We start from the raw sequence: 26,605 nt of genomic DNA on the forward strand, positions 1-26,605 counted from the left end.
TTTTGCTTTATAAGACTTTATTGAGACAAAGAAAAAACAAGCAACAGACTGAGAGAAAACATCCCAAGAACTTGGTATCTAAAATATTTAAAGAACTCTCAAAATTAACAGTAGGAAACAAACAACCTGATTTAAAACTACGCAAAAAGACTTGAACGGGCAACTTCACCCAAGAGGATATAATCAAAGAAAATGAACACATGAAGATACTCAACGTGACTGGTCATCAGAAAATGCAAATTATAACCATGATGAGGTACCACTCCACATACCTATTCGAATGTATAAGATAAAAAACATTACAATACAAAGTGTTGGTAAGAATGCAGAGCAAGGAAAAAACACATACACTGTTGGTGGGAATGCAAAATGATAATGCTAATCTGAAGATGGCTTGAAGTTTCTTATAAAAATAAACATACACTCACTATATGATCCAGCAAGCCTACTCTCAGGTATATGCCCTAGAGAAAAGAAAACTGATGTTCACACAAAAACCTCTATGTCAATGCTTACAGCAGCACTATCCATAATCTCCAAAAATTAGAAATAATCAAATGTCCTTTAACAGATAAATAAACTGTGTTATATCCAAACAGTACTTTGCAATAAAATGTAACAAGTTATTGATACGCACAACTAACCTGGATGAATCTCAAAGGATTCTGCTGAAAGAAGTGATCTAAAAAGGTTACACACTGTATGAGTCTATGTACATGACATTCTTGAAATGTCAACACTATAGTGATGGAGAAGAGACTGGTGAATGCCAGGGAGAAGGAGTGGAGAGCCGGGGAGGGGAGACTACAGAGGGATGACACAAAGGAGTTTTAAGGGGTGATGGAACTGTTCTGTATCCTGATTGTATTGATGGGACTACAGGAATCTAGAGGGGTTAAAAATCATTTTAAAAATAATAAAAAGTAATCAGCACTAAACTTGTTCCTTTCATTTTCCCTATGTAAAACATTTTAAGACTTGATAAGGCAGATATTAGCAGTTAAACCACTGTGAAATTGGTGGTTTCTTTTCCTCTCTACTCTCACCTGTCTACAGATGAACAATCAACTGCACTCTTTAAATCCTGAGAACTACTGTCCTGCAACATCCACAGCATGATACCATTAGGTGCAATGAGAAGTAATTCAATCACACCTTATGGACACCAGCCCTACCCTGGACACTGTGAGGCTTACTTTGGGGATTCCAGCTGAGTGCTAGTTACTGTTTAAATTGAACTCTGGTAAGTATGCTGCTTGCTTCAGGAAATTCAAAGGGTTTAGTAAGTCAAATCACAAAAGCAGCAAAAATGCAATATTTTTTTCATCCTAGCCCAAAGATGCCTTTTCTTTTCTTCGATAATTAAAGAAAATATTCTTATAGAAGGTAGCACTGATTGATCATTGTGCTTCTTGACCATAAAACACTGTCCTAATAACCAGGCTGGAAGTTAGCTCAGGACCCTGGAAAAAGGTAGTAGTGCTAGAAAAAGAATCATGTAACTACTGTGTTGGCAAATTTACACTAAAGCTCCATCATCTCCTATGTACTCCCAGGTTCCCTATCAAATATTCATACACCTGAGAAGACCAGAAAACAGCCAGTGCTCACACACCCTTTTTGTTCCCAATGAGCAAATGCTTGATAAAGCTATGCTGAGTATACTGTCTTGTCATTTGGCAGTGGGAGAACAGACATATTGTACTAAATACAAACATACTAATCAGGACCCATCTAGACTCTACATTGTTTAATCCTCCCAAGAAAGTGAATTTCATTAAGCTGATATTGCTTTATTCAAAATAATACATAATTCAAAGCCACTGCTATTCCCTAGCCAACCAGCTGCCTTATGGCTCTTTAATAAAAATCAGATAATGGAAAGCTAGTTAACTCAAAGTCCATTTTCTTCCATCTCCTTGTGCTTCACATTAAAAAGGTTTCGCTATATTTTAGAAAGCAGATAAATGCCAAATATAGTCTTTCTTTCAAGTTTATTTTCAGTTGGCATTTGCACTGCCTATAGCTCAGGTTCCCTCTGTGTACTATTCCTTATGTGATCCTGACTGGGCAAAGACACCGCTTGACTCCTTTATTTCTGGAAAACGTTTAAAGAGGTGATATTCAGCCTGAGCTGGGACTTTATATCAGTAAGACAGATCATTAGTCTATTCCCAGTACAAAAGGGAAGAACAGATGAGTCCTTCAGCTCCTTCAGAGACAAGCTTTCACAGGCACAGCTTCATCAATTCATTAAGTCTGAAGTAAACGCTCAGATTAGTTATATCTGTATTCAAATATAAGAACAAAGACATATTCCAAAGCCCATTCTGAGGACTCCTTGGAATATCCACTAATTTGAATGCCCTTTCTGCTCTCCCTCATGGGGTGACTGCACAGATAACACGGGGCGATCGTAGTCTGAATAGTCAGCATGTCCCTCACACTTACAGATTAAGATAAACAGCTCGAGTCATGAAGGGTCTATTATTTCATGTTCCCATTATATCCATTTATACTTCTTCAATTTCTTTGGATTTAAAACAGCAATATTCTCTCCTAATAAGAATGCAAAAAACTTTGTACGTGAAATGGAAGTGATAACCCTTTCATTCTATATGTTGTATGTCATTTTCTACATTGACACATATAGCAATTTTCTCAGACATCAAAATTCATTAATTTAAATGTCAGATCTGGGTATAATCTATGGGTAATGTGACAAGATATACTTACTTTCTCAGTGATCTCTTCTACATTGTCAGTTTTTTAGATTTAATACACACTACTTTTATAATCAGAAAAACTCAAAAATACAAGAAAGCTAATCTGATAGTCCTCATTGAAATGTATATATGAAGAATGTATGTATATATATCAAGAATTAGATCTCACAAGGTGAAGAAAAATAATGTAAACTCAAGTTCTCTTTAGAACTTCACCTAATTAAATACAGAAGGAAAACATGGTTGGTGTTTTTAATGGAAGTTTTTTCCTCAAAGAAACCTCTTTTTTTTTACACAATATGGACCTTACCTTCTCCTCAATACATGCAGCAGGTGATCTCTATAATCAGATAAACAGGTCTGAAATAAGAAACTTTTCCTACCTTTTGGTAAATACATAAACTATTACTTAACATAATTTTACTAACAATTATGTATTTTTCAACCAATACCCATGATAATAAGGGGCAGATACAGCCTGCAGGTAGGCAGGCAGTGAGTAAGTGACATAATCCAGATTTCACTTCTCCTAGGAAAGGGGTATTCCAGAGAACAAGTAGTGGCAGAAAGAAACAAAACTTCTAAATTAAGATAAATAGCTAGATTTTTTTCATAAATAGCTTGTTCTTTGCTATCTATTCTCTTTAATGGTTAAAAAATGTTCCTTAAGATAATCAAATATTCTTTAAATAATCACAAATGAATTTTTTTCTTCCCTGCAAGACGTTTCCTATGTGGGTACTAGGATTCTCAATCAACTTTGAAATGTCTAAGGCATCTAGTTGAAAATGCCACAGCAAATTTCCCTTCCCTTCCATTCGGTGGCCAAATGCTAGATCAGCTGTGCTGGATGCTATAGCTATGTTTTAAAAATAAAGGTTTAGTTTTTCTATTTCTTTTCCTCACTTTGTTCAGTCAGATTTTACAGAAGCAAGAGGCCCCTCACCAAACTACTTAAGCAAACAAACAAATTAGAAGTCAGGATCAAGTGTGAAATTTCTGGCTTTTTTCTTTTCCACCTTTTTTTCTCTCTACACAAGAGAATGTCTGCTATCTCTTAAACTACTGCTCAAAGGACAACTGAGGTGAAGAGGCCACCATCTTAAATTATACCAGGTCAAAACAAGTGTATTTCACTACACTTGGGTTAAAGAGTATAAATGGTTATAACCTAGTACAATTGCATAAACCGCATCCCTTGATTTATATTAGTGAAAAAGGACATTCTATCAGTCATTTTGCCACAAAGCATAGTTTGATGAAAAATCACTAAGCTAATAATAGTTTAAAATGTTACTTCACAGCATTTCCCAAAATAACTGGAACTCTGAAAAGACTTATCTATGTTTCTTCTAAACATAATTACTTAAAAAAAAAAAAAAGATAGGTCATCTCCAAATTACATTTTGTCCATTCCTTCTCTTCTGTGTTTTTTTCACATAAAACAGGGTAATGGAGGCTTTTTACACAATATATAAGAATTCTAGGGTCCCATCTTACACAAACACAGAAGTGAGCTTTTAAGTTCAAGATCAAATTATATTCTGGAATTTATCTTACAAAAGAGGCTAATAAGCACATTACTCAAATTACAAAGAATTAGATGATGAGGGTATGCATTTTTTTAAACTTGAGGAAACAAAACTGGACTACAAAGGAAACAACTAAAAATAATTTCAGCGGAACTGTAAAATGTGTACAAACATCACACCGTAAAAATAGTAAATGTTAAACATTTGTCATCTCCTAGCAAAGAGTGTTGAGTCTCTACACTGAAGAGAGAAAGAAAAATTTTCAGAGCATATGACAATGCAGAGAGTGTAATTAATTAAAACCATTTAAAAAAGTTTGCTTCAAAAATAAATATGGAAAATACAATTGTCATATTTTTAAATCTATTTATTGTGAAGATTGGAGGACAGTTTTTAGTTATTAGGAAATTAATTGTATAGACTGTTAACATTCCCTAACTGAAAACAATGTCTGGCTCCCGACACATGCTGAGCTTGGCATTCCAGAATATAAATATTTAGGGATTTATTTAGTTTTAGAAAAAGGTGTGGGAAAACACAGTCAATCACACTTAATTGAAGTAAATGGCTTTAGGATAGACCTAACACCACCATTGCCTGCGTCTAGTCAAACAAGCAGACAACTAAATGCTGATCCTGAGAATACAAGATGCTGCCTTTTATCTAAATTAAAACTCAATACAAGGACTTCCCTGGTGGCACAGTGGTTAAGAATCCCCCTGCCAATGCAGGGGACACGGGTTCGATCCCTGGTCTGGGAAAGATCCCACATGCCACAGATCAACTAAGCCTGTGCGCCACAACCACTGAGCCTGTGTCCTAGAGCCTGCTAGCCACAACCACTGAGCCTGTGTCCTAGAGCCTGCTAGCCACAACCACTGAGCCTGTATGCTGCAACTACTGAAGCCCGTGTGCCTAGAGCCTATGCTGCGCAACAAGAGAAGCCACCGCAATGAGAGGCCTGTGCACCTCAACGAAGAGTAGCCCCTGCTGGCTGCAACTAGAGGAAGCCCGCGTGCAGCAATGAAGACCCAACACAGCCAAAAAACAATAAATAAATAAAAATTAAAACAAAACAAAACAAAAAAACCATCACAAACATTTTAAAAAAATTTTATTAATTAAAAAAAAACAAACACACCTCAATACAGTAAGTACCTTATTATAGTAGAGTGTGGTATTTCCAAAAGAAACAACAATCCTGGTTTTTAATGACAAAAGAAGAATAAAATAAAATAAAATAAAACAAAATGTGTTTTTTGGCCCTTCTAGCAAAGTGTCCACCCTCTTTCTCCATCCCAAAGAATGAATTTATTTTTTTACATTCCAAGAGGACTTAAAACTTGAGAAAAGAGAGATCAAAAGGGCAGTTTAAAGTCCCTTTAGCATACCATTTCACAATATACACAAAAGACAATGCTGTCTGACATTAAAAACCAAAAAAAAAGACAAAGAATCCTAAATCAATGATTTAAAAGGCCACTTTAAGGTGTGTGGTTTTGTCCCTATATGAAGTTCTCTCTTCATCCATCTATTAAAATGGGTCTCAAAATCAGTTTTTTTTCTGACTTTTCTAAGATAATTCAACATATTTTATTTCAATATATTTCAACATATTTTTCAATATATTTCTAAGATAATTCAATATATTCAATATATTTTTCTGATTTTTCCAAGATAATTCAACATATGGTCAATTCTATTTCCTTAATGACCTCACTCTTTTGTTTGTTTCTCCTCACTTCCTTATCCCTTAAATGCCCTTGTCTCCCAAGGTTCATCTCCTATATCCTTTATGCCCTTTCTATGACCGGCAACCAACATTTCAACTATGAACTACAAACACTTCTCCCACAACTGTGTCTTCTTTCTTCTAAGCACCAAAGTTATCTACCCATCTGCCCACTGAATATCTCCACCCAGAGGTCCTAAAGGTACTTCAAGTTCAACATACCAACTACAGACTCGCTGTCTTTCTTCTAAAACCTGCCTTTTTGTTTCTTCTTCTTCTTCTTTTTTCTTAATCACAGGGAACATTGACCCAGTCTCCTACACTATACGTATGCAAATAAATACTACATCTTGTGCCAGCCACTGTTCTAAGCATTGGGAATATTGCAGTGAACAAAATAGACAAAGTTTCTGCCCTCATGGGCATACATCCTGGTGGAAGCAGACAGACAAAAACAAATATGTAATAGATGAGGTGGGGTTAAGTGCTATGGAGAAAAACAACTAGCTAGAAAAACAATTCAGAGCAACACAACAAACAGTGTTCTGTACACTTACGACATCCACATCTTTAAAAGTACAATCATACTTCTACATCCCTTAATTTATTTACATTTCAATTTAAATTATAATTTAAAAACAACCCCATGAATAATACTGAGATGTATAGTCATTGAGAGGCATTAAAAAAACAAACAACAACAAAAAAACCCCAACTTACTTCTGGAACAACCAATTACAATAATTTTATTTTTTGAGATTAAAGTTGCTAGAGTCGAGAGTGTTTCTCTTTGATTCTAGTGTTTTAGTTGGCTCCTGGATGCACCCATAAAAAAGTATTATTAGTGCTAGCACATTTCAAATTATGTCATGAGATTAGATTCTACAAAACTTAAGTACTCATCTAGAATTAGCCTCATTTCTAGTTCACTGTCTCTAATTACACCATGGTTTCAAATTTAGGGCCTACAACTTAAGACTCCACAGTAATACTAGAACATTAGAGACAGGAGCTTTTTGCTCGTGATTTAAAAACAGTTGTTCAATTGTCTGAATCATTTAAGTACATAATATATCTCAACTGTTTACAAAGAACTGAAACAACTGGAGAAACTTACGTAAAAGCATTAAGATATAGGATATTACTAAAGATTTGACAATAAGCCAAAGAAAATTTGCACAGACATTAATTGGCCTGTTTCATACTCGAAAAATAACAGTGATTTGCCTTACCATCTAAATAATAATACATACTTTAAAAGACTTTAAAGGAGCTCAGATTTTCCTCTAGGAATTTTCACTATTATTGTATTACATATGGCTCCAGTCTCTAGACATGAATGAATGAATGCACGCATGCTGGTGTTTTAGTGCTTATGTAAAGAAAACTAGGGGACTTCCCTGGTGGTGCAGTAGTTACGAATCTGCCTGCCAATGCAGGGACACGGGTTCGAGCCCTGGTCTGGGAAGATTCCCACATGCTGTGGGGCAACTAAGCCCGTTTGCCACAACTACTGAGCCTGTGCTCTAGAGCCCGTGAGCCACAACTACTGAGCCCGAGTGCCGCAACTATTGAAGCCTGAGCACCTAGAGCCCATGCTCCGCAAGGAGAGAAGCCACCGCAATGAGAAGCCCACACACCGCAATGAAGAGTAGCCCCTGCTTGCCGCAACTAGAGGAAGCCCATGTGCAGCAATGGAGACCCAACGCAGCCAAAAATAAATAAATAAGCAAATAAATAAATAAAATTTTTTTTAAATAAGAAAACTAAAAAGGGCGTTTTTGGATGTAGAAGTTAAATCTGAAATGTTTTAAACTTCTAATAACGAAATAGAAATTAAGGTTAGTGGAAGCTGAGTCTTACCGACAACTCTGACAAGGAGAATTCTGTCAGAGTTTTCAATGATACACTTCATCACATTCTGAGGGCATAACGTTTCACGTCTGTCCATGATCCCTGAATCCTTACAAACATGCGCATCGAGGAAGCTCGTTTCTATATGCCACATGACAATCAGCTTCTCCTCTCCTCAAACTGGTTGGCAGAGGGGGTACACATCCCAGGCCCAGATGCAATTCTGACTGAAGTGTGGGCCTATAGGAAATATTGGGCTATAGGAAATACTGGGTCGGGGAGGGGAAAGTGTAGATAAGCCAGTCTGCAATGTACTAATAATTCCCGCGCTGGAGAGAAAAAGCAGCTACCACTGCACTGCAAGGGCAAGAGCTTGTGTTCTATTTCAAAACCAAAACCAAACGGCTAAGAGGCAAACTTTATTTCATTCTCAAAGCTGGGAGGAAAGAACATACATACCGCATCTGTGATGTCTATTTCATACACCCTCTGGAAAGTCCTGCGCTCAAAGAAAACAAGTTTGCCGTTGCCACATCCCCTTTGAACAGATGTACCAGTGACCACGAGTTTATCATCTGGACTGAAACAGCAGTCAGTCCTACAGACAAAAAGAGTTTATAAGCACAGGCTTATGACCCCACAAGAGTGCAGGGATAATGAGTGAGTTAAATAAAACATAAACAACATTGCTGTAATAAGGCACAACTCTCACACAGGGTTTATAGTAAGTCAGGCACTTGTATGAATTCACTTAACACTCACAATAATCCTATGAAGTACATCCCATCATCCCCATTTTACTGATTAGGACACCAAGGCAGAAAGAGGCCAAATAAATCTTGTCCAAGATCACAAAAGTAAGTGGTGCAGCTGTGGTTCGAACTTAGTCTGACTCCAGAATCTGTGCTCTAATTTCTATACATTATAACGTCTTTCGATGTAAATAGACCGTGGGAAAAACTCAATATATACACAAATAGACAGTGTATGACTAATGTCTAAGTAGTGACTATTTTGACCAGTTTAAGAACTATTTTTATCAGCAGTACCTCTCAAATAATTTGAGTTTTGTCAAGTCAAGCACCATGAAATGAGGCGCAGCCTACACCGCTGGAACCTAACCGATGGCTACAATTCAACAGCGCTTGTGGATGAGAGGTCCGGCCACCTGACTGTGAATAATCTAAGACATGAGCCAAAGCCACTATGGAGTTAGCATTACTTGCAGCAGGCAGAAGGCTTAACAAATTCATATCAGCTATAGACTCATGTTTGTTTGTCCGTCTGTTTGTTTCAGCAGATAAATGCCATGGGCAGTAGACTGTGTCAGAGACAGTGCTCTGATATTATACAGCTTCCTCCATATGCTGCTTCCACTACCTTCCCACACTCCTTATTGGTCGTTACTTAGTACAGATGTGAAATTTTATTTCTACCCAAACAGAAATTTTTGCTTAGACACCAATTGTGGGACTTAGAGATCAAACCCCAACCTCAGCTGCTTGCAGAAAAATCTTTAAAGCTTCAGTTATCAACTTAGTGGAGTGAAATTAACAGTGTTCAGCTACCCAGAGCAAGACAGTCTGAATAAGTAAAGGTGACCGACTGCTTGGAATGATGATAAGAAAAAATTGAGAAAATGACATATAATATTCAGCAACTATGAAAAACTGCTTTAATGGTACAAGGATTCAAATTTTAATAGACAACAAATAAAAGACAGGCCTACTCTGTCATTTATACACTATTAAAAGAATAATTCAATCCTTTAAAATGTTTTTACTACCCCAAGACCTATGCGTGCATACAATATATATATTCACACACACAAACACATGAGCATATATCATTTCAACTGCAAAAATAAAATTTTATAATCTGAAGAATGTACAAAATGACACACAAAAATTCATCCTTCAAAAAACCTATTTCAATCACTCTTCAAGTCCCTTTTCTATAAGATCTAAGACATATACTATAAATTAACATGAAGATGAAAAAATTACTTTTCCATTCTCTCGTGCTCATCAAATACTAAAAATATGCTACTTACATTGGGAACATGGTGGGAAGACCCGAGGCTGAAAAAAGTGGCTTATTAAACTGCCGGATGTCCCATAACTTTAATGTATCATCACCTGGTAGAGGAATGAGAAAGAAAAAAAAGACAGAAAGTAAATTTTGCAAAAAAAGAACCAGTCCCAAGTTTAGAGTTTGCTAATCTTAGTGTATAACTATAAGAAAAGGAAGGGAGAGAGAGAGCCAGGGGAGGGAGGGAGGGAGGGAGAGAGGAGGGAGGGAGGGGGAGAGAAAGGAGGGAGGCAGGAGGCAAGGAAGGAGGGAAGGGGATGCACATAACCCGTTTTACTTTTTAACTGGGGAGCTTGACAGCAGTAGTCGTGAGAACAGTAGAAAGATACATGAAAATGAACTAGCCTCCTAGAAATTACTTTACAGATTGATGTAGCATCTGTAGGCTAGAAGAGACCCTGGAGAATCTTCTCTAAAGAGTGACTTTAGAGCAGATGGTAGTTTCCCTGTGATATACTTGAGCATAACTTGACTTCTTAAGATATTAATTTAACAACCATCAGGACTGAAAATAGTTCAATTCACAACAGGTTCTTTTTCCCACTAGTGTGTGGGTGAAACTATCCATTTACACTAATGAGGGTGAGCTAATGTGATTCCCTTCCCTCCAGTGTAACTGTCTGTGGCTATCATTCTTCACCTTGCTAGGGAGTACAGCTTTTCCAAGCCATTTAAAGTATAATGAATATTCTTTAAAGAATCACTTTGGAAATATTTCTACAGGGCTACTAACTAATTCCTGTCCATAATGAAAGCCAAAACTCATATAAGTAATATCTTTGCTGTTCTTTCTCCCCGGTGTCCACAGCTGAGACCTGCCTCAACCCCTCGGGTCCAATAAGGAATCAGTATCAGATGCAAGTGAGGTGAGTGGAGAGTTCAATAAAAATCCCCATTCTCTCCCCAGCGACCTTTCCTCTGAAGCCCAACTTCTGGCAGGTGCACTAATTCACAGCTGGTTGGATTAGAGATCTGCTTACACTGGAAGAACTTCGCAAGACTCACCTTTTTGCTTTTAGTCTTTACTAAAAGGTTACACATCCTCACAATCCTCAAAAAGTAAGAAAACATGAATCTGTATTAAACAGTTTAGCTAATCTGGCAGGTTCTGGAGCTAGCAGGAGCACCTTATAACACCCTGGGGACTCTGCTGAAGAGAGAAACTTCCACCTGGCATATTCTATACATCCAGGAAGGAAAAGGATGGAATACAGTATAAAGGTTCTGTTGACGACGTTATCCCATAACTAGCATAGGACGGAAGAGGAAAGTAAAAATGATCATTAAAATGGCTTTGACTAACATGGAGCTGGTCCTATACTTCTAAGGCAGTAATAGTCGACTGGGTGGGGCTGGCCTATTCAGAATCCTCCAGGAAGAATTTTCAAAGTACACTCCCTCTGATTCCCCTGGTCTCACCCCACTCTACCTCGGAGATTTGGGTATACCACTCTAGAGATGCAAGAGTGAACCTGAGAATTTCTAAAGTGGAGCATGTATTGTTTTAAACACCTTCCCAAGAGATTCAGATACACTCTTGGGGTAAAAATCACTGTTTGTAAGGAAAGAGTACAGTATACAGCCTTAATTAAGAGTCATCTTAGGACTCAAATAGCAGGTCAGAATTGCTGAACCAAAACATATATTTTATACATATCCATCTTTGTCATGTATACCACAAATAGAAAATACAAGTGCATGTGCTTTGATTTTTTTTTTTTTAATTATGTAAGTGAGGGTAGTTTGGGTATAATATATTGATATAAGGCTTCCTTGGGAGAAAGAGAATCTGAATGGAGTTTCCAAGGGTAAACGGACACGGACCAGTTAAACTGTGGGGAAAGCTGTGTCAAGCCGATGTCTTCCTCACTTGCACGACCCTCCACACCAGGCTGTAAATTCTTTCAGGAGAAGAACCCTGCTGTGATGTCCACAGTTTACACCAAGCACCTAGCATAATGCTTAGCTCAGAATAGTTGCTCGAAATACAGTAGTTGAGTGAGTGAATGAATGGCTAAACACAGTGTTGCTAGATTAATTTGGTCTATGGAATAAAGGCTAAATCCTTTATGTGATATTTAAGGTCATCTGTAATATGGACCCAACCTACTTACCCTTATTCTTTTCTTGCCCTACAAATGGGCCTACTGGAAGATCCTCAGTCACGCCCCATAGATCCCCCTAATGTTTCGTTCATAAGCTGCCCTCACTATTCTCTTATTTCCTTCTATCAACATATCACTTATTCATGTGAGAAAGATTTAGCAAAAAGTTAGAAACAATCTATATTCAACCATATGAGTGTGGATAGGTAAACTTACAATATGACCACAGAGAATTACAGAGCTATTAAAAAAATAACATCCAGGCATACAAATTTTTTTAACTGAATTGAGTTAGTGCTTGAACAAAAAAAAAAAAGCAATGGTTAGCAAATAGAAGAACTTGAAATATGAGACCCAGAACTATAAAGTGATATAGAAAAAAATATAGAATATCATCTACAAAACTCCATAAGGTAGAGGCAAAGGTCATCCTTGGAGGCTCCAAACGCTGATGGAATTTGGAGCTAAAACAAAAATTTAGGCAAAAAAAGTACAAATTTTCTACATTTTACTTGATAACTTTTAATAAAGTAATATTGCCAAGTTGGAAATGCATTTTAATGAAAAAAACTAGATTGGCAAAGGTACATTAACAAAAGCACAACTAGCTTTACTAAGTGCTAGGATATTAGTGTGATATTTGTTAGAGTTAAAAAGATCATTTTATGTATAGAAACATATCAAAAAGAAAGCTTTTAACGTACCTCCACGAGAGGCAAGGACATTACCATCATAGGAAAATGTCACACAAGAAGTATCTGTGCCCGGGTCATGAGCTTGTTTATAGTGGAATTTAGGATGAACCTGTTTGCAAAGACAAGCAAAGTGTTAAAAAATAAGATGTTAATCTTATCTGAATTCAGATGAGAACATTTTTGTGGCAAGAATATTTTACCTCATCGTTCAGAAAATGATATATAGCTATATTTAAAATGTTAATTTCACCTTATATTTTTATTTTGGAAAAAATTTCAAAAGGCTTTTAAAAACATCCATTTGCTTTAGTAAGTGAAAAGAAGACACGAAGTTAAGTTCTAGTAGCAGATATTTTTCAGACTGCCTTAGCAAGCTCTGAGCAACGCAAGATTAGCACCACATTTAGTTCTTCTTATTATACTTATAAAGTTGTGGGGACCATTTCCTATAGTTACCTGAAAGAATAAATTTCTTTATAAATAAAAATTAGAAATGAACATATTAACTCAAAAATGTCACTGTATTCCTAGTATGTGCCAGACATTGCGCACATGGTTGTAAGTCTTGAACTACCTTCACTGTGCCTGTAGGATAATGAGGTTGAGGTTGATGATGGTGACAGCCGGCCATCAGGCAATGCTTACTACATCCTAGGCACTGTATTCTCCTACTAACTTGCCTATGGTGCTCACATTCACTCTACAAGATTACCTTCATTTTACAGATTAGGAAACCAAGCACAGAGACTAAGTATCTTGTCCAAAGCCACACAGCTAGTAAGTGGTCAAGCTAGGAGTCTGAATCAAGAAGGCTGCTCTTAAACACGACCCTGTACACCCTCTCTACAGACGTATGTTATTAGCCTTTTTACCTGTAATGTCGCTTCTGAACAGTTAATGACTTATAAAAGTAACTCTACTACACTAATCTTGCCGCCCAGTTATAATTCAGTAGCCAGAACAGGCCAAAGTACTAGGGAGTCAATTATCCCAGATCCACCAGGCTGGACAATTCCACAGTGAATAGCCAGAGACATAACTAGTGATGCCAGAGTGTAGGTCTCTCCTGGGAGCCACAGGTACAGGAATACAAATGACCCATCTCTATCGGTTTGTGGCAACCCTAATAAAGAATGAGTCACAAAGCAAGAGCTCACGTACATTAGCCTTCCAATAATATCCCTGACACTCCATCACAGAGCTTCCACCAAAAAGTTTCCAGTAATGAGGAACACATTACCTCATAAAAGCAAGCCTTAAAAAAAAATTGTGTTATTGAGTTAAAACTGTCTTCTCTCTTCCTCCAGGTGACAGTCTTAGAGATTTATATTAAAGACAGTAATCATGTTGTAATCATGCTTCCTCTTTTCATGGATACAAATAATTCACTGATTAACCTGGTTCTTTTTTTTTTAATTGAGAATCAACTGTATGGCAGACACATGAGTCAGCAGGGAAACACAAATGTGCTGAGATAAACATGGCTTCTCTCCTCAGAGTTGACAGATGGTCCTCTGGAAGGATATGGATAAGCATAAAAAGTGACAAGTGGTACAGTGGGGATGTATAGAGCAATTTGAGAGTGCTAAAGAGAGGTTCTTAATCAGAACATGAGAAGAGAGGGAAAAAAGAGGGGCAAGAAGAAATCAGAGACCCAGTGGATAAAGTTAAGAAACAGTTAGCAGACGAAGGAGAAGGATACGGGACAAGAAAGACTATTCCAGGCACAGGGTATTCACTGTACGGTGGCAGCAGAATTTTGACCCCCAAGACCTCCACTCACTGGTGTTATGCCCATGAATATGTTACTCTACTTAGCAAAAGGGACTCTGCAGGTATAATTAAGGGTACTAGTTAGCTGACCTTAAAATAGGGAGATTTTATCTTGGAGTATGCAGGTGGGACTGAAGGGTCACACGAGTCCTTAAAAGCAGAGCCTTCTCCTGGCTGAGAACAGAGAAGGAAGCCATAGAGTTGGGCCAGAAGAGTACGTTGGAGAGATTTTAAGAATGAGAGGCGTCTGACATGCCACTGTGGACTTAAAAAATGTGCTGAAGAAACAAGGTTCTGACTTCTATCAAAACCAGTGAGCTTGAAAGAGGACTCTGAGGCCAGATGAGAGCCACAGTCTAGGCCAAGAGTGTTGACCCTTAGACAACAAGGGTTTGAACTGCATGGGTCCACTTACACAGATTTTTTTTCAATAAATACGTCGTACTGTACTACCTGATCTGTGGCTGGTTGAATCCACGGATACGGAGGGGTAGACTGCAAAGTTACATGTGGATGTTCAACGGCTCGCAGGACGGCGGGGGCGGGGTGTGTGTCGGTGCCCCAACCACCTGCCCTCCATGTACTCAAGGCTCAATTTAGCCTGGTGAGACCCTAAGAAGAGAATCCAACCGTACCAGGCCAGGCTTCTCACCTAGAAATTGTCAAATAATAAACTGGTGCTTTGTAAGCCACCAAATTTGTGATAGTAATTTGTTACAAAGCAACAGAAAACCAACACATGCACATCGAAAGGCCTGACGGTAAAGGAGCTGGTTGAGTCAAAGAACTAAAAGTCACTTAACGGTAACTAAGAGGGAAAGCAGAGGTGAGGGGTGACACAAGCAGGGCCCAGATCACACGCTGTAAGGCCATGCTAAGGGCTTAAATTTTATCCTGAAGGTAAAAGGTAAAAGGAGTTATTGGGGAAGAGTAATGTGACTTTCTTTAAAAGATCATTCTGGACACATGGAGAATAGATTGAATATACTGTTTTTTTCCTCAGAAAAGCAGAACTTTGCTACTAGCCTTAATATGGAAAATACGCCACTTAGTTATATTTCAATAAGTTGTCAACTCCTAATCTCTAAATAAAGCTTTTGAAAGATACTGTAGTGCTAACAGTTTACCAAAAAGCCCTGTACTTACATTTGGCCTCTTAGTGAAATTAATTTTTTGTTCATTTGTTTTGAATGTTTTGTTTATTTTTAATGCTAATAAATACATATATACATCTAAATAGAAGGAAGACCCATCACTTCATAAGTTACCAGTAAGGTAATGTGGTAAGGAAAAAGAGCACTGGGCCAGGACTAGGAGATATGAAATCTGGACTTAGCTCAGTCAAAAACCGGCAGTATGACTGGAGACAAATTACCTAGTCTCTCCAGATTACAATTCTATCTTCTGTAAAATAAACGGATTGAACTAGATGATTCTAAGGTCACTTACAGCTCTATGATTCTCTAGGAAAAGAAAAAATTGGTAAATACCTAATATTTTATAATTTGACTAATTGATCAGTATGTACTTTGTATTATTAACGGGACAAAACAGATCATGAATACCAATATTCTAAAATATAAATACACACACATATGTAGATATGTACATATCATATACCAGTCAGATGGGATAAAGAACCTTAAAAGGTGTAGAATACAAAGGAATCACATCATATACACTTCAGCATGAGCCCAAGAGCAAGCAAGTAGTTCCATTCCGATTGAAATTTTATGTCAAATGTGCTCTTCAATTATTAACTCCACTTTAACCAGTAACAAAAAGTTTATTCCGATGAAATAAAATGGATAGCCAGAGGAGATCTTAAATTTGCATAAGACATCAATATTGGACAGTCTGCGACAAAAAATACCCTCACATTTTGAAAACAAAGTCAACCTGACTGAAAAACACTTCTGGCATAATGTGGGAAATATAAAACTACAACTTCTCCTTTAATTCCTTTTAAAATCATGCTAGGCAAAGAACATCATTCTTTAGCGAAGTTGAGATTATTAACTCCTTTATATAGGTTTCCTATTCTTAGGAGCGCCTTATATTAGATTTGGAGAACATCAAGTATCAAATATTCACCATGGTGGGAAATGCAAGCACAAAAACCTAGAGTTTTAAAGGTCCTCTCTGAGATCATGCAGTACAAACTTCCAACTGGTAAAACTGTCCCTTCTTAGCAGATGGTCACAGAGCCTCCAGCAGTACAGAACTCCTTACATCACAAGCAGCATCAGTGCCTTTGTCTGGGTGGCTCTAATTGGCAACACCCGTCTTAATCTGGGCCCAAGCTTCCCTCCTTCTAACATCTACTTGTGAGTCCTGGTCTTGCCTTCTGTGGCTATGCTAATTCTAGTCTTTCCTCTCTAATGCAGTCTGCCAAATTCTCAAAGAAAAATATGATTTCTTCCCCAAAGTCTTAAATATAGCATTTCCTGTAATTCTAAATAATCCAAATATTCTACGGTGGTAATGATGGTGAGCTTCCATCCAGCAGCTAGCTAGATCCCAAGATCCTTCTATCACTCTAGTGTATACCTATCAGTGCAAGAGGAAAGACAGCCCTCAAAAGAATCAAAATGTTTTATAATTAATAAAACAGTGAAATAAACTATTTTAAATGAGAGAGTTTAAATAAACTGCTGGGCTGAAAATAGGGGAAAATTTAGTGCAAAGAATACTGGTCCCAAAGCCAAGCCAACTTGACCTAAAACTTCAGCTTACTGCATTTCGTTTGACCCTGGTCAAGACGCTTAATCTTTCTGTTTCATAGTTTATTGATCTTTCAAATAACATGCCCCCCACATCTTCCCACTCTTACTCTTTTCTCCTCAACTCCCAAACAGACTGAGTGGCATCTGATCCACTATCTTCCTTCCTCTATAGTGGGCACCTCCTCTCTCAAAGTCGCTGAAATGCAACTATGCGACCAAAACACAAACTCTGAGAGGAAGATGAAGCAAATGCTAGGCTATCTAACAAACTAGGTGTACTCACATTTACCTGTCCTCTCAAATCCACTCCTAGGTCCCCCTCAATAGATGTACATTTTCTTTTTCACTGAGAATCTATTTTTAAGCTTAGTTATAATCAAGTAATTCCAATCAATTCTATATTTTCAATCACATGTTAGGGTTACTTACCATACCAGGATTTAAAATATTCCAGGACTTTTTTAAATGCCAAGATTTTAAAAAAAAAAAAAAAACCAGAATAAATAGAGGTCTAGACTGAATATAATTTCCTCCTGTTCCTCTGATTTTGGAGATGTGTAGTAAGGATTATGAGAATGATGTATACAAAAATGTAGGAACTGTCACATAAAGGTAATTTGCAGTTCCCTATTCCCATGAAGGCTTCATTAATAAAAAGAAATCAGACAATAAAACCTCTTCAAAAGATTCTGTGATGGTCAAATTAATATACTGTATGAAAATATGGTATAATGATGAAAAGCACAGATCGTGGAGTCAGGCTGGTGAGCTCAAATCCAGGCTTCACCATCTTGGGCTAATCTCCCTATGCCATCTATTCAATGAGATTAATAACAGTACCCACTCCACAAGCTGCTTAGGAGAATGTAATGAGGTAACGCAAGTATGTCACACTCCTTTGCAATATAGCTTTGCTTCTCTTTTCATCAACATGTGGCATATGCTTCTCTACACCTTGAGTCTGGGTATGGCCAGGTGACTATTTTGGGATTACAGGACATGCAGCCATGAAAATGTGCCTCTCAGACTCGCCACTGTGGAAAGGATAACGGCTAACACTCTCACTGCCTCTGTGACCAAGCCAGGCGTTCCGTGGGCCCCTCCTGGCCAACGACTAGCACAGGGGAGAGAGGACTCCTAAGGAGCCTGACTGAAACACTCTGGGCACTGGGCTACAGTCTAAGACTCTTTCTGTACAATCCTTTTTTCTTTTCTTTTACTATGACAGTTTTATGAGATATCATTCACATACCCTGGAACTTGTCCACTGAAAGTATGCAGTCCAGTGTTTCTGGCATTTTCAGAGAACTGAGCAATCATCACCGCAATCGACTTTAGAACATTATGATCACCCCGAAAAGAAACCCCAAACACATCAGCAACCACTCCCCATTTCCCCCAACCATCAGCCCTAAGCCACCACTAATCTAGTTTCTGTCTCTGTGTATTTGCCTACGTGAATATTTCAGATACGTGAAATCACACAACATGCTATCTTTTCTAACTGGCTGCTTCCACTTGGCATGATGTTTGCGAGGCTCATCCGTGTTGCAGTACGTTTCAATACTTCATTTCCTTTTAATTGTCAAGTAATATGCCATTGTATGGCTGTACCACATTTTGTTATCTATTTATCAGTTGATGGACATGTAACACTCCTTTCCTTTCTCTTTCTTAGGGGTATGGCCTGCATCATGCTCCCTTCTCCAGCCTTCTCAGGCTCCCTCATCCCCACTCCCCTGACAGGCCTTTCCCCAAGCAATCTCTTATATGTTTAACCCTATCTTGGTATCTGTTTCTCAGAGGACCCAGACTATCACAAGTGGCACCTGGAATAATCCAATGACATAGGTGGTAAGATAAAAATCTAGGACTGCCTCCTTCATTGGTAAAGAAGACATTGTTCTAAATGGACTATGGAGCACATGATACACTTGAGCACTTGGTTGTGGTCCAATTGCTACAGATTTCGCTGGCGGTGATCTGGGAAAACTTCCTAGTGCAGGGGACTGTCCCTGTGGGGAAAACGTTTTAGGCATTTAAAAAGATATTGGAGGAAGATACCTACAAAGACAATAGTGCTGGCTGGTTACTGCTAAGTCATTATCCCTGCAGAGGGACAATGAGAAACTGAGCATCATTAACAGTTAAAGACTAAGTGGGCGAGCCAGAAGGTCCTTTAGTAGCTTTCCAAGAAGCTCTCATCTGCTGCAGTGGAAGACCAGACACAGCTGAGCAACAAACAAAAGAGATCTGGTAGTCCGATTTACAGAGCTCCAGAGATATTTAAATGATCAGCCAAGGCACGTCTACTATTCTAAGGTCAGGGCTCTAGTTGGGAAAACCTGAGACTCTGAAACATAAGGATAGGATATTTGGATGGATGTCTATAAGATGCTGGATCTGCAGAGGCCCCCGAACCCTCACAGCCTATGGAGGTGGCCCACCCTTGCCTAGTAACAGCTAGAAATCCCTCTGTGTTGGAAGAGGCTACAACTGCCCCTCCCCCACACAGCAGCAGTAACTTCTCTTAGGACCTGCCCTTACCTCCTCTTCTGGCTTCTATGCCAATAATAGTGCTGAATCCCAGCATTACTGAGCTGGAGAAGTGGCTGGGCCTGATAAGGAAGGAAAGAGATTACACACCAAAAGAGATGCAGGAATTAGCTAGCAGCTACTGGCAGGAGCCATGAAGCATCTTCAGTTTGGATTTTGAGGATGCTTAATCAAGAGAGCTTTGATCAGCAGGATTCATTGATTTGGGGGCAGGTTTTGTACAAGGAACCCAGGGGTTGGGCAAACTTGCTGCAAGGATGCTACAGAGGGCTGAAGAGTGATGGCCAATGTTGAGTAAAATAAAAACACTCCAATTGTCCTGGCAGACAACAGAGAAGAGAATAAGAAGACTGGGGAAAGTGGGCATGCTAGGATGGATATATTGCTTCAAGTCAAAAATACAGAATATTATTTTTCATGGGAGGGCCCAGAAGAAGTACCATTCACCAAGGCCATAAGGAATATACAGGTGAGAGGGAGCCAGCATCACCAAGGAGTTCATTGGTAGGTCTCCTCTGCTGCCCAGGGCTAATGTCACTGAGCTGGGCCATCAACATCCATGGGATTAATGAGGCCCAAAATAACAAAAGCCAGGCTGCAGTACTTAACTGCTAGAAGCCAAGAGGCTGCGATTACCTTAATGACTGGCAAGGTCAGAGAGGCAGCCAAGGGGCTTGATGTGCAGAAAAATGTGGAGATGGTTAATAGAACATGGCATTCCTTGGGTAGAAGAGATGGGCAGACAACAAAGGTACTGCTTAATATCCACAATCAAAAAGAGAGATAAACGGAGGAGCAGGAGGCTGAGGGTGGTCACCCAATAAAAAGTCATGATTCCTTGCTCTGTTCCCATATCTGTCCCTACTTTCAGATCAGGAACCAACTGACTATAGCGGTAGCCAGATTCCTAAGAGGAAGGAAAGTGCTACTCAGCAGGGCAATAATTCTCCCGGTCCTTCCACAAAGAGATTGTTGACTACAGACTTAATCAAGGAGTAGTCCCAATTGTAGCTGCTATGCTGGGATATCAGCATAACTAGAGCAGATGAGCAAAGCCTTTGGCTGACTTAGGCTTAAGGAGTTCCCATTGGCCTGGCCGAAGCTTTCTTAGAACTGCTCTGCAGTCTGAGATTCTTCCTAGCCAACCCTCCTTCACTCCTTCCCTCTTTCTTTCATAGGAATCAGACATGCATCACCATCTGATACTCTCGAGCCTCCTCTAGCTCCCCACACACGTTTCCCTTACAGGAGTTTTGGCAATAAATCTTTTATACATCTTAGCATCTGCTTCTCAGAGAACTCTAACAGAGAACATTAGCAAACAAGACACAAGAAGAGAACTGTAAAGGCATATACATTGGGACTTGCTCTCTTGCTGCTTTTGGAACCCAGCCCCCTTGTGAGAAAGCACAAGATGCTTTCTGGATGACCAGAAACATGTGTCCAGTCATCCCCGTAGCACCAGCTGACATCTAGCCAACAGCTGGACATGTAGGTGAGGCCATCCTAGACCATCCAGCCTCGACTGAGCTGTTAGTTAGCTGCAGATGCAATACAGAACCCAGAATAAAGCAGCCAAGCCAGTTCAGACCAGAAGTACCGCCCCACTGACCCAGGGAATCATGAGAAATCATTAATGTTTGTTGTTTTAAGCTATTAAGTTCCAGGGTAGTTTGTTACGCAGCAAAAGTTAACTAATGCAACACATGAAGGATGTGAACAGTGCTTGGCAGACAGTAAACATTATATAAGTGTCATTATTATAAGTCAGATGATACTATAGGAGCATTAATAACGTTTTAGAAGGTAAATTCTCGCTCCCCTACCTTAGCATTCTACCAAATAATATCCATCATAAACTAGTCCTACAACTCTATAATTAAAGTTAATTAAACTTTATCATGTCTTCTACTTTATATAATCATTACGCTCCTCTCTTGCCTTTTTGCATCTGCCTATGAGACCAAAAGTTCTCTCTGGAAAACTTCCTTAATCCTTGCTGGGGTTGCTTGAGATAACCATTGTCCTTAGGGAGTTGTAGTCTGTTTTCAACCAGCTGCAGCCATTTCTTCTATATATTCTTTGACACTAAGACAATGATTCCAGAAGACAATATTAGAGTGAGAGAAGTGAACGCTTAAAATAGCTCATTCTTGGGGGACACAGAAGGGAGGGTTGTGTGTTTAAATTGCTTTTCTTTATGTTACTAGATGAGAGCTCTTTCCTCACATTTCTGATCCTTTCTTTCAAGTAAGTCAGCTTCAGATTATTTCTTTCCCAGGCACATCATCTGAACTCTAAGAACCCCAATGAGTCTTAGAGGACAGCATAATATGTTATGTATCACATATCACAGTGCTTACAAGATGAACATACTTAATAAATATAGCAAATGAAACTCTGAACTTTTGAGCATGTTTCAAGGAAACAACATATTTCATAGCAAGTTGACAGTTTCCAAATTTCTAACTTTTTTTAAAAAGATAATTATGTTCCAGCCAAGATGTTCTTCCCTTCCTTCATTCCTTCCTTCTATCTCTCCCTCCCTCCCTTCATTTTTTTTAAAATAAATAAAGACAAAAGATGATATCTGACAAAGGTTTCTGCAAAGTCCATTCATCTCCCCCACAAAATGAAAGTGTGATGATAAAGTTTTTAGGATCCACATTTACAATATCAACCACATTTACTGAGGACCCACTTTACACACAACACAGAGATACATAAATGAAGAGATGATGTGGAATTTTCTTGAAATGATTCACAAGTTGGGAAGGAAGAAGAAACACTTAAGACCTCTTATTCTTTCATAAAACATTTACTGCAACAAGTATAAGCCAGGCTTAAAGGGCATCAAAATGACTAAGAACTGGCCTCTGCCATAATGGGGAAGCTCACAGGAAAGGGGCGGGGCAGGCTAGAGGAAGGCAGCCAGGGAGGGAGGGAGGAGGCGAGAGTGAGCATTTCTGACCAGAGCTGAACTCTTCAGCAGGATTCTCCACTCTCAGTCCAGGTCCACTGTTGCAACCACTATGATTTCAGAAAACGGCTATGACTTAGCATTTATTTGGCAAAGAGATAGCCCAGCCTTCATTCATAACTGGACAATGTTGCAACTACATGCTTGCTTGGTCATCTCAAACCAGGTGACTGCAGTGTGTGACCACCTAGGGTTCTGTCTGATGACCAGATGGAAGCTGCAGCTGCAGGAGAAAGCTCAGCCACTGAGATGTGTGAGTCACAGGCAGAATATGATGCCACTGCTCTGGAATTTTCTGACTCCCCATGTGCTTGCAACTTGAAATTCAAGGTGTTTACTTTAGTCTATAAAACAAACCCCTTATGGCTAAGGCACAAGTTACCTTCACATTAATCTCCCTTCTTATAAACCTGAGCTGAGATCAGCTGGTATCCCAGTTAGGCACTTGAGATTTATGCTTTAGAAATCTGGAAGCAAAAAAACATTAAAGCCCTACAGAAAACCCATGCTTTTAGAATTTCAAGAAAGCATGAAATGAAACTTTGAACTCTGAGACTCCACTTCTAACCTTGGAGACATCATACAGAATCATTTAAAGATGGGGATATTATCTTATTAGAGCATTTAAATATCTCGTATATTTTACTTTTAAGCAAAGTATAATTTTACTGGGGAAAAGAATGAGGCAATACGGAATCTCATATGCTATTCTGTAGGTCTCTAAATGAGGACATCACCTAAATCACCGAGAGGAATGATTTAAGAAGAAAGTCCTTCTAAGGAGACAGCCCCAAAGCAGGGTTTCCCAGAGGATGTTTTGTGTAACATCATCAGATCTGGGGGTGGGGGGTGGAGGTCGTTCTATAGCCAAGTAAGCATGGGAAACTAGAGTTATTTGCATGCCATGGCCTTGTCTTGAAGATTCACAATGCACATTAGTATATTAAAAGCCAGAGTCTTTTAAGCAGTAGTCCTAGAATAAATCAACTTCTTTAACATTTCCAAAGCTTATGTGACTCTGGAACTTTTTTTTTTTTTTCCTTCTTCTTTTCAGAAAGTACTTACTAACCCTAATAGAAATAACATTCCCTGGACCTTAATTGGGGAAACATATACTTAAAGCAAGGATCAGTAAATTTCTTCTGGGAAAGGCCAGACAGTAAATATTTTAGGCATTCAGGACTATAAAGTGTCTGTTGCAACTCCTCACTTCTGCTGTTACTGTATGAAATTAGCCATAGACAATAAACAAATGGATTAGGCTGTGTTCCAAAAAAACTTTATTTACAAAAAGAGGTGGCAGGCTGGATTTGGTCTATAGTTTGCTAACCTCTGATCTAGACAGAACAAAAATCTTAGGGAAAGGGACTCTATTTGTAAAATCATTGTTGCATAAACTGAAGGCTTCCTTGTGATTCAATAATAATTTTAACTTGTAATACTAATGGTGGCGGCAACAGTAATAACAATGACAGGTTACGTAGTGCAGTAAAACATACATTTTCTAATTTCATTCTTAAAACAAGCCTCCTGTCGTGTATCTCATTATTATTTCATTTTACAACCAAGAAAACTGAGACTTAGTGAGGTAACTTATCCAAAAAGATATGACTAATAAACTGTCAGAGTAAAAATTCAAACCCTGATTCTAACTCCAGAAACTGTACTCTTTACTAAAGCATCGCTTTTTATTTATTTATATATTTATATTTACATTTGCTGCCACGTTTTAAACCAGGCTTCTTTTGGATTTGTGTAGATTATTACAGTAACGGCTCTAAATGAACCGCATCTCCTTATACTCCCAGGAAGGGCAGTGCAAGGAAAGACATGGATAACATCAAGTAACTTTTTTCTCCTTCAAACTACATAATACATTTTTTTTTACACTATTAGGGATTTCTGGAAAAGAAAAATTCTATTACAAATGCCATCTCAGGCAGAAGCTAGCAGCCTTTTATCCATACAGGGGCAGTGAAAATCACAAATCGATCATTTTTTCCCCTCCTCTAGTCCTGGTCAGTGGAATCTGGCACATGATAATAACATCTAACAATTATCGGGCATTTATTGGGCATTTACTCTGTCCTAAGTGCACGGTACTAACTGTATTAACCTCTCGGATCCTCCAAAAGCCTTATGAGATAAGCACTATTATATCCCCTTTTTCCAGGGAGGGCATGGCGGTGCAGAAAGGTAAGGTGATGTGGTCAGTAAGTGGCTGAGCCAGGATTTGAACCCAAGCAGCTTGGCCCCAGGGCCTGCACTTTTAAGTACCACTACTATACTCATACATACTCACGGCTCTTCTGACTTCAGGCTCTCTCCACTCTGACCCTCATTTGCAACTAAGGTGGACCCGGACTCTGTGCAGCACCCTTGCTCTTTCCTTACTAGGCCAGTCCTCTTCCCAACCACCAAGGGAATTTGAAGGTGAAAGGCGGGCAAAGCGCAGCAAGAGAGTGAAGTACGGGCGAGTGGGTGAACACTACACCAGTTTCTGGAAACAGATAAAACCATCGTCCATGAACAAACCCAATTCCAGGTCACTAGCTCAACTCAGTCCATATGCATATGTTGATTAGCATTTACTCAAGGAGATCGCACCAAGAGTCCCTGAAGTCACTTAAAACTTGGTAAATAACACAAGGTACGACTAGCAATGAGGAAACCCTACTAACTGCTGTGGATCTCCTTAGCTGTCCTTTGTATGATGTTACCTTTTCTCCTCCATCTTTACTGTTAAGCTTGGCCAACAGGAGTTAAGATCTTGGACTGTCCATAGCACATAAAAAACACAAATGTGAACACAAGTGCAGCTTTCAATTCAGCTCTCTAATTGAAGAGGAACTTGAAAGCCACTATGCCAACACCGGAAGCACAGTGCCGTGGAATGACCTGCCTAGACAGGAGGGAAAGCCCGGCGGTCCCCCCTTTGAAGTCCAGCTGCCTGAGATTCACTAGCAGCCGACCTTCAAAGAGAGCCGATGCTTCCTTCCCTCGGCCTGGCCGCCAAGCTTCCCGGGCAGCTGGGCAGATTTAGCCACTCTCTGCCCAGCTGTCTGTGAACTCTGGCAGCCAGTTCAAGTGAGGGATAGAGAGGTGGTGCAGGATGGAGGGGGAGGAAGAGGGAGTAGTGGGGGGAGGAGGGTGGCGGGCCCAGTGGCGCCAGGGCAAAGAGGATGCTGGGTTTCCTTGGAGCCAACCTTATCAATGTCATTCAAAGACCAAGCTTCCAACGGGGAGCACAATCCAACTCCACTACAAAGCAACTTTTGAGTGAGCAGAGAAATTTCAAATACTTTCCTTCAAAAGCTGAGTGAATCGCAAATGTGAATCTCAAAATCCTATAGATGTGAATCTCAAAAAACCTCATGATGGCCCAGTTGTTGCAGAAAGCAGTCTGATCTCTACATAGGGACACAAGGGACAAAGCTAAGGTCAAGAATTAAAAATGCACAGTCCTTTACTAATTTTGATTTTCCAGCAGTGTAAGTTTATGCTTCTTGGGGACTTTTGGGGTTGTTTGGCGAGTTTGTTGTGGCAACCCTTCTGTTCCCCTGGCAGCCAATAGCTGAAACCACTTATCTGTTTCTGCGCCTGTGCAGCAGATGCCTGGAGAAGACTGGCTCATTTAACATAAACATCACCAGTGTATTGTTATGTTTATCTTTTGGAACCATATGCTTGAAATAGAGAATAGTGTGTGTTATCAGCTGCAGGTGCAGAAAGGATTGTAGAACAGTTCTACTGATGACAACAAACTTTCAAAAGAAGTCTAACTAAGAACAAGACCTTAAGTTTGGTAAAATGGGAGGCTATGAAAGTGACTAAC

At 39.1% G+C, this 26,605-nt stretch overlaps 1 protein-coding gene across 2 annotated transcripts in view; it reads right to left on the reverse strand.

The window, feature by feature from the left end:
- WDR70 (WD repeat domain 70) overlaps positions 1 to 26,605 on the reverse strand; it is a 282,841-nt gene that overhangs the window by 41,697 nt on the left and 214,539 nt on the right. For both annotated transcript variants that reach the window (XM_057708918.1, XM_057708919.1), the window contains exons 11-13: positions 12,745 to 12,844; positions 9,898 to 9,982; positions 8,304 to 8,442 (exon numbers count right to left, since the gene is read on the reverse strand). In XM_057708918.1, coding sequence (XP_057564901.1) covers positions 8,304 to 8,442; positions 9,898 to 9,982; positions 12,745 to 12,844 — 324 coding nt within the window. The remainder of the gene's footprint in view (positions 1 to 8,303; positions 8,443 to 9,897; positions 9,983 to 12,744; positions 12,845 to 26,605) is intronic.

Source organism: Hippopotamus amphibius, chromosome 15, assembly GCF_030028045.1.
Source record: "Hippopotamus amphibius kiboko isolate mHipAmp2 chromosome 15, mHipAmp2.hap2, whole genome shotgun sequence".
Lineage (NCBI taxonomy): Eukaryota > Metazoa > Chordata > Mammalia > Artiodactyla > Hippopotamidae > Hippopotamus > Hippopotamus amphibius.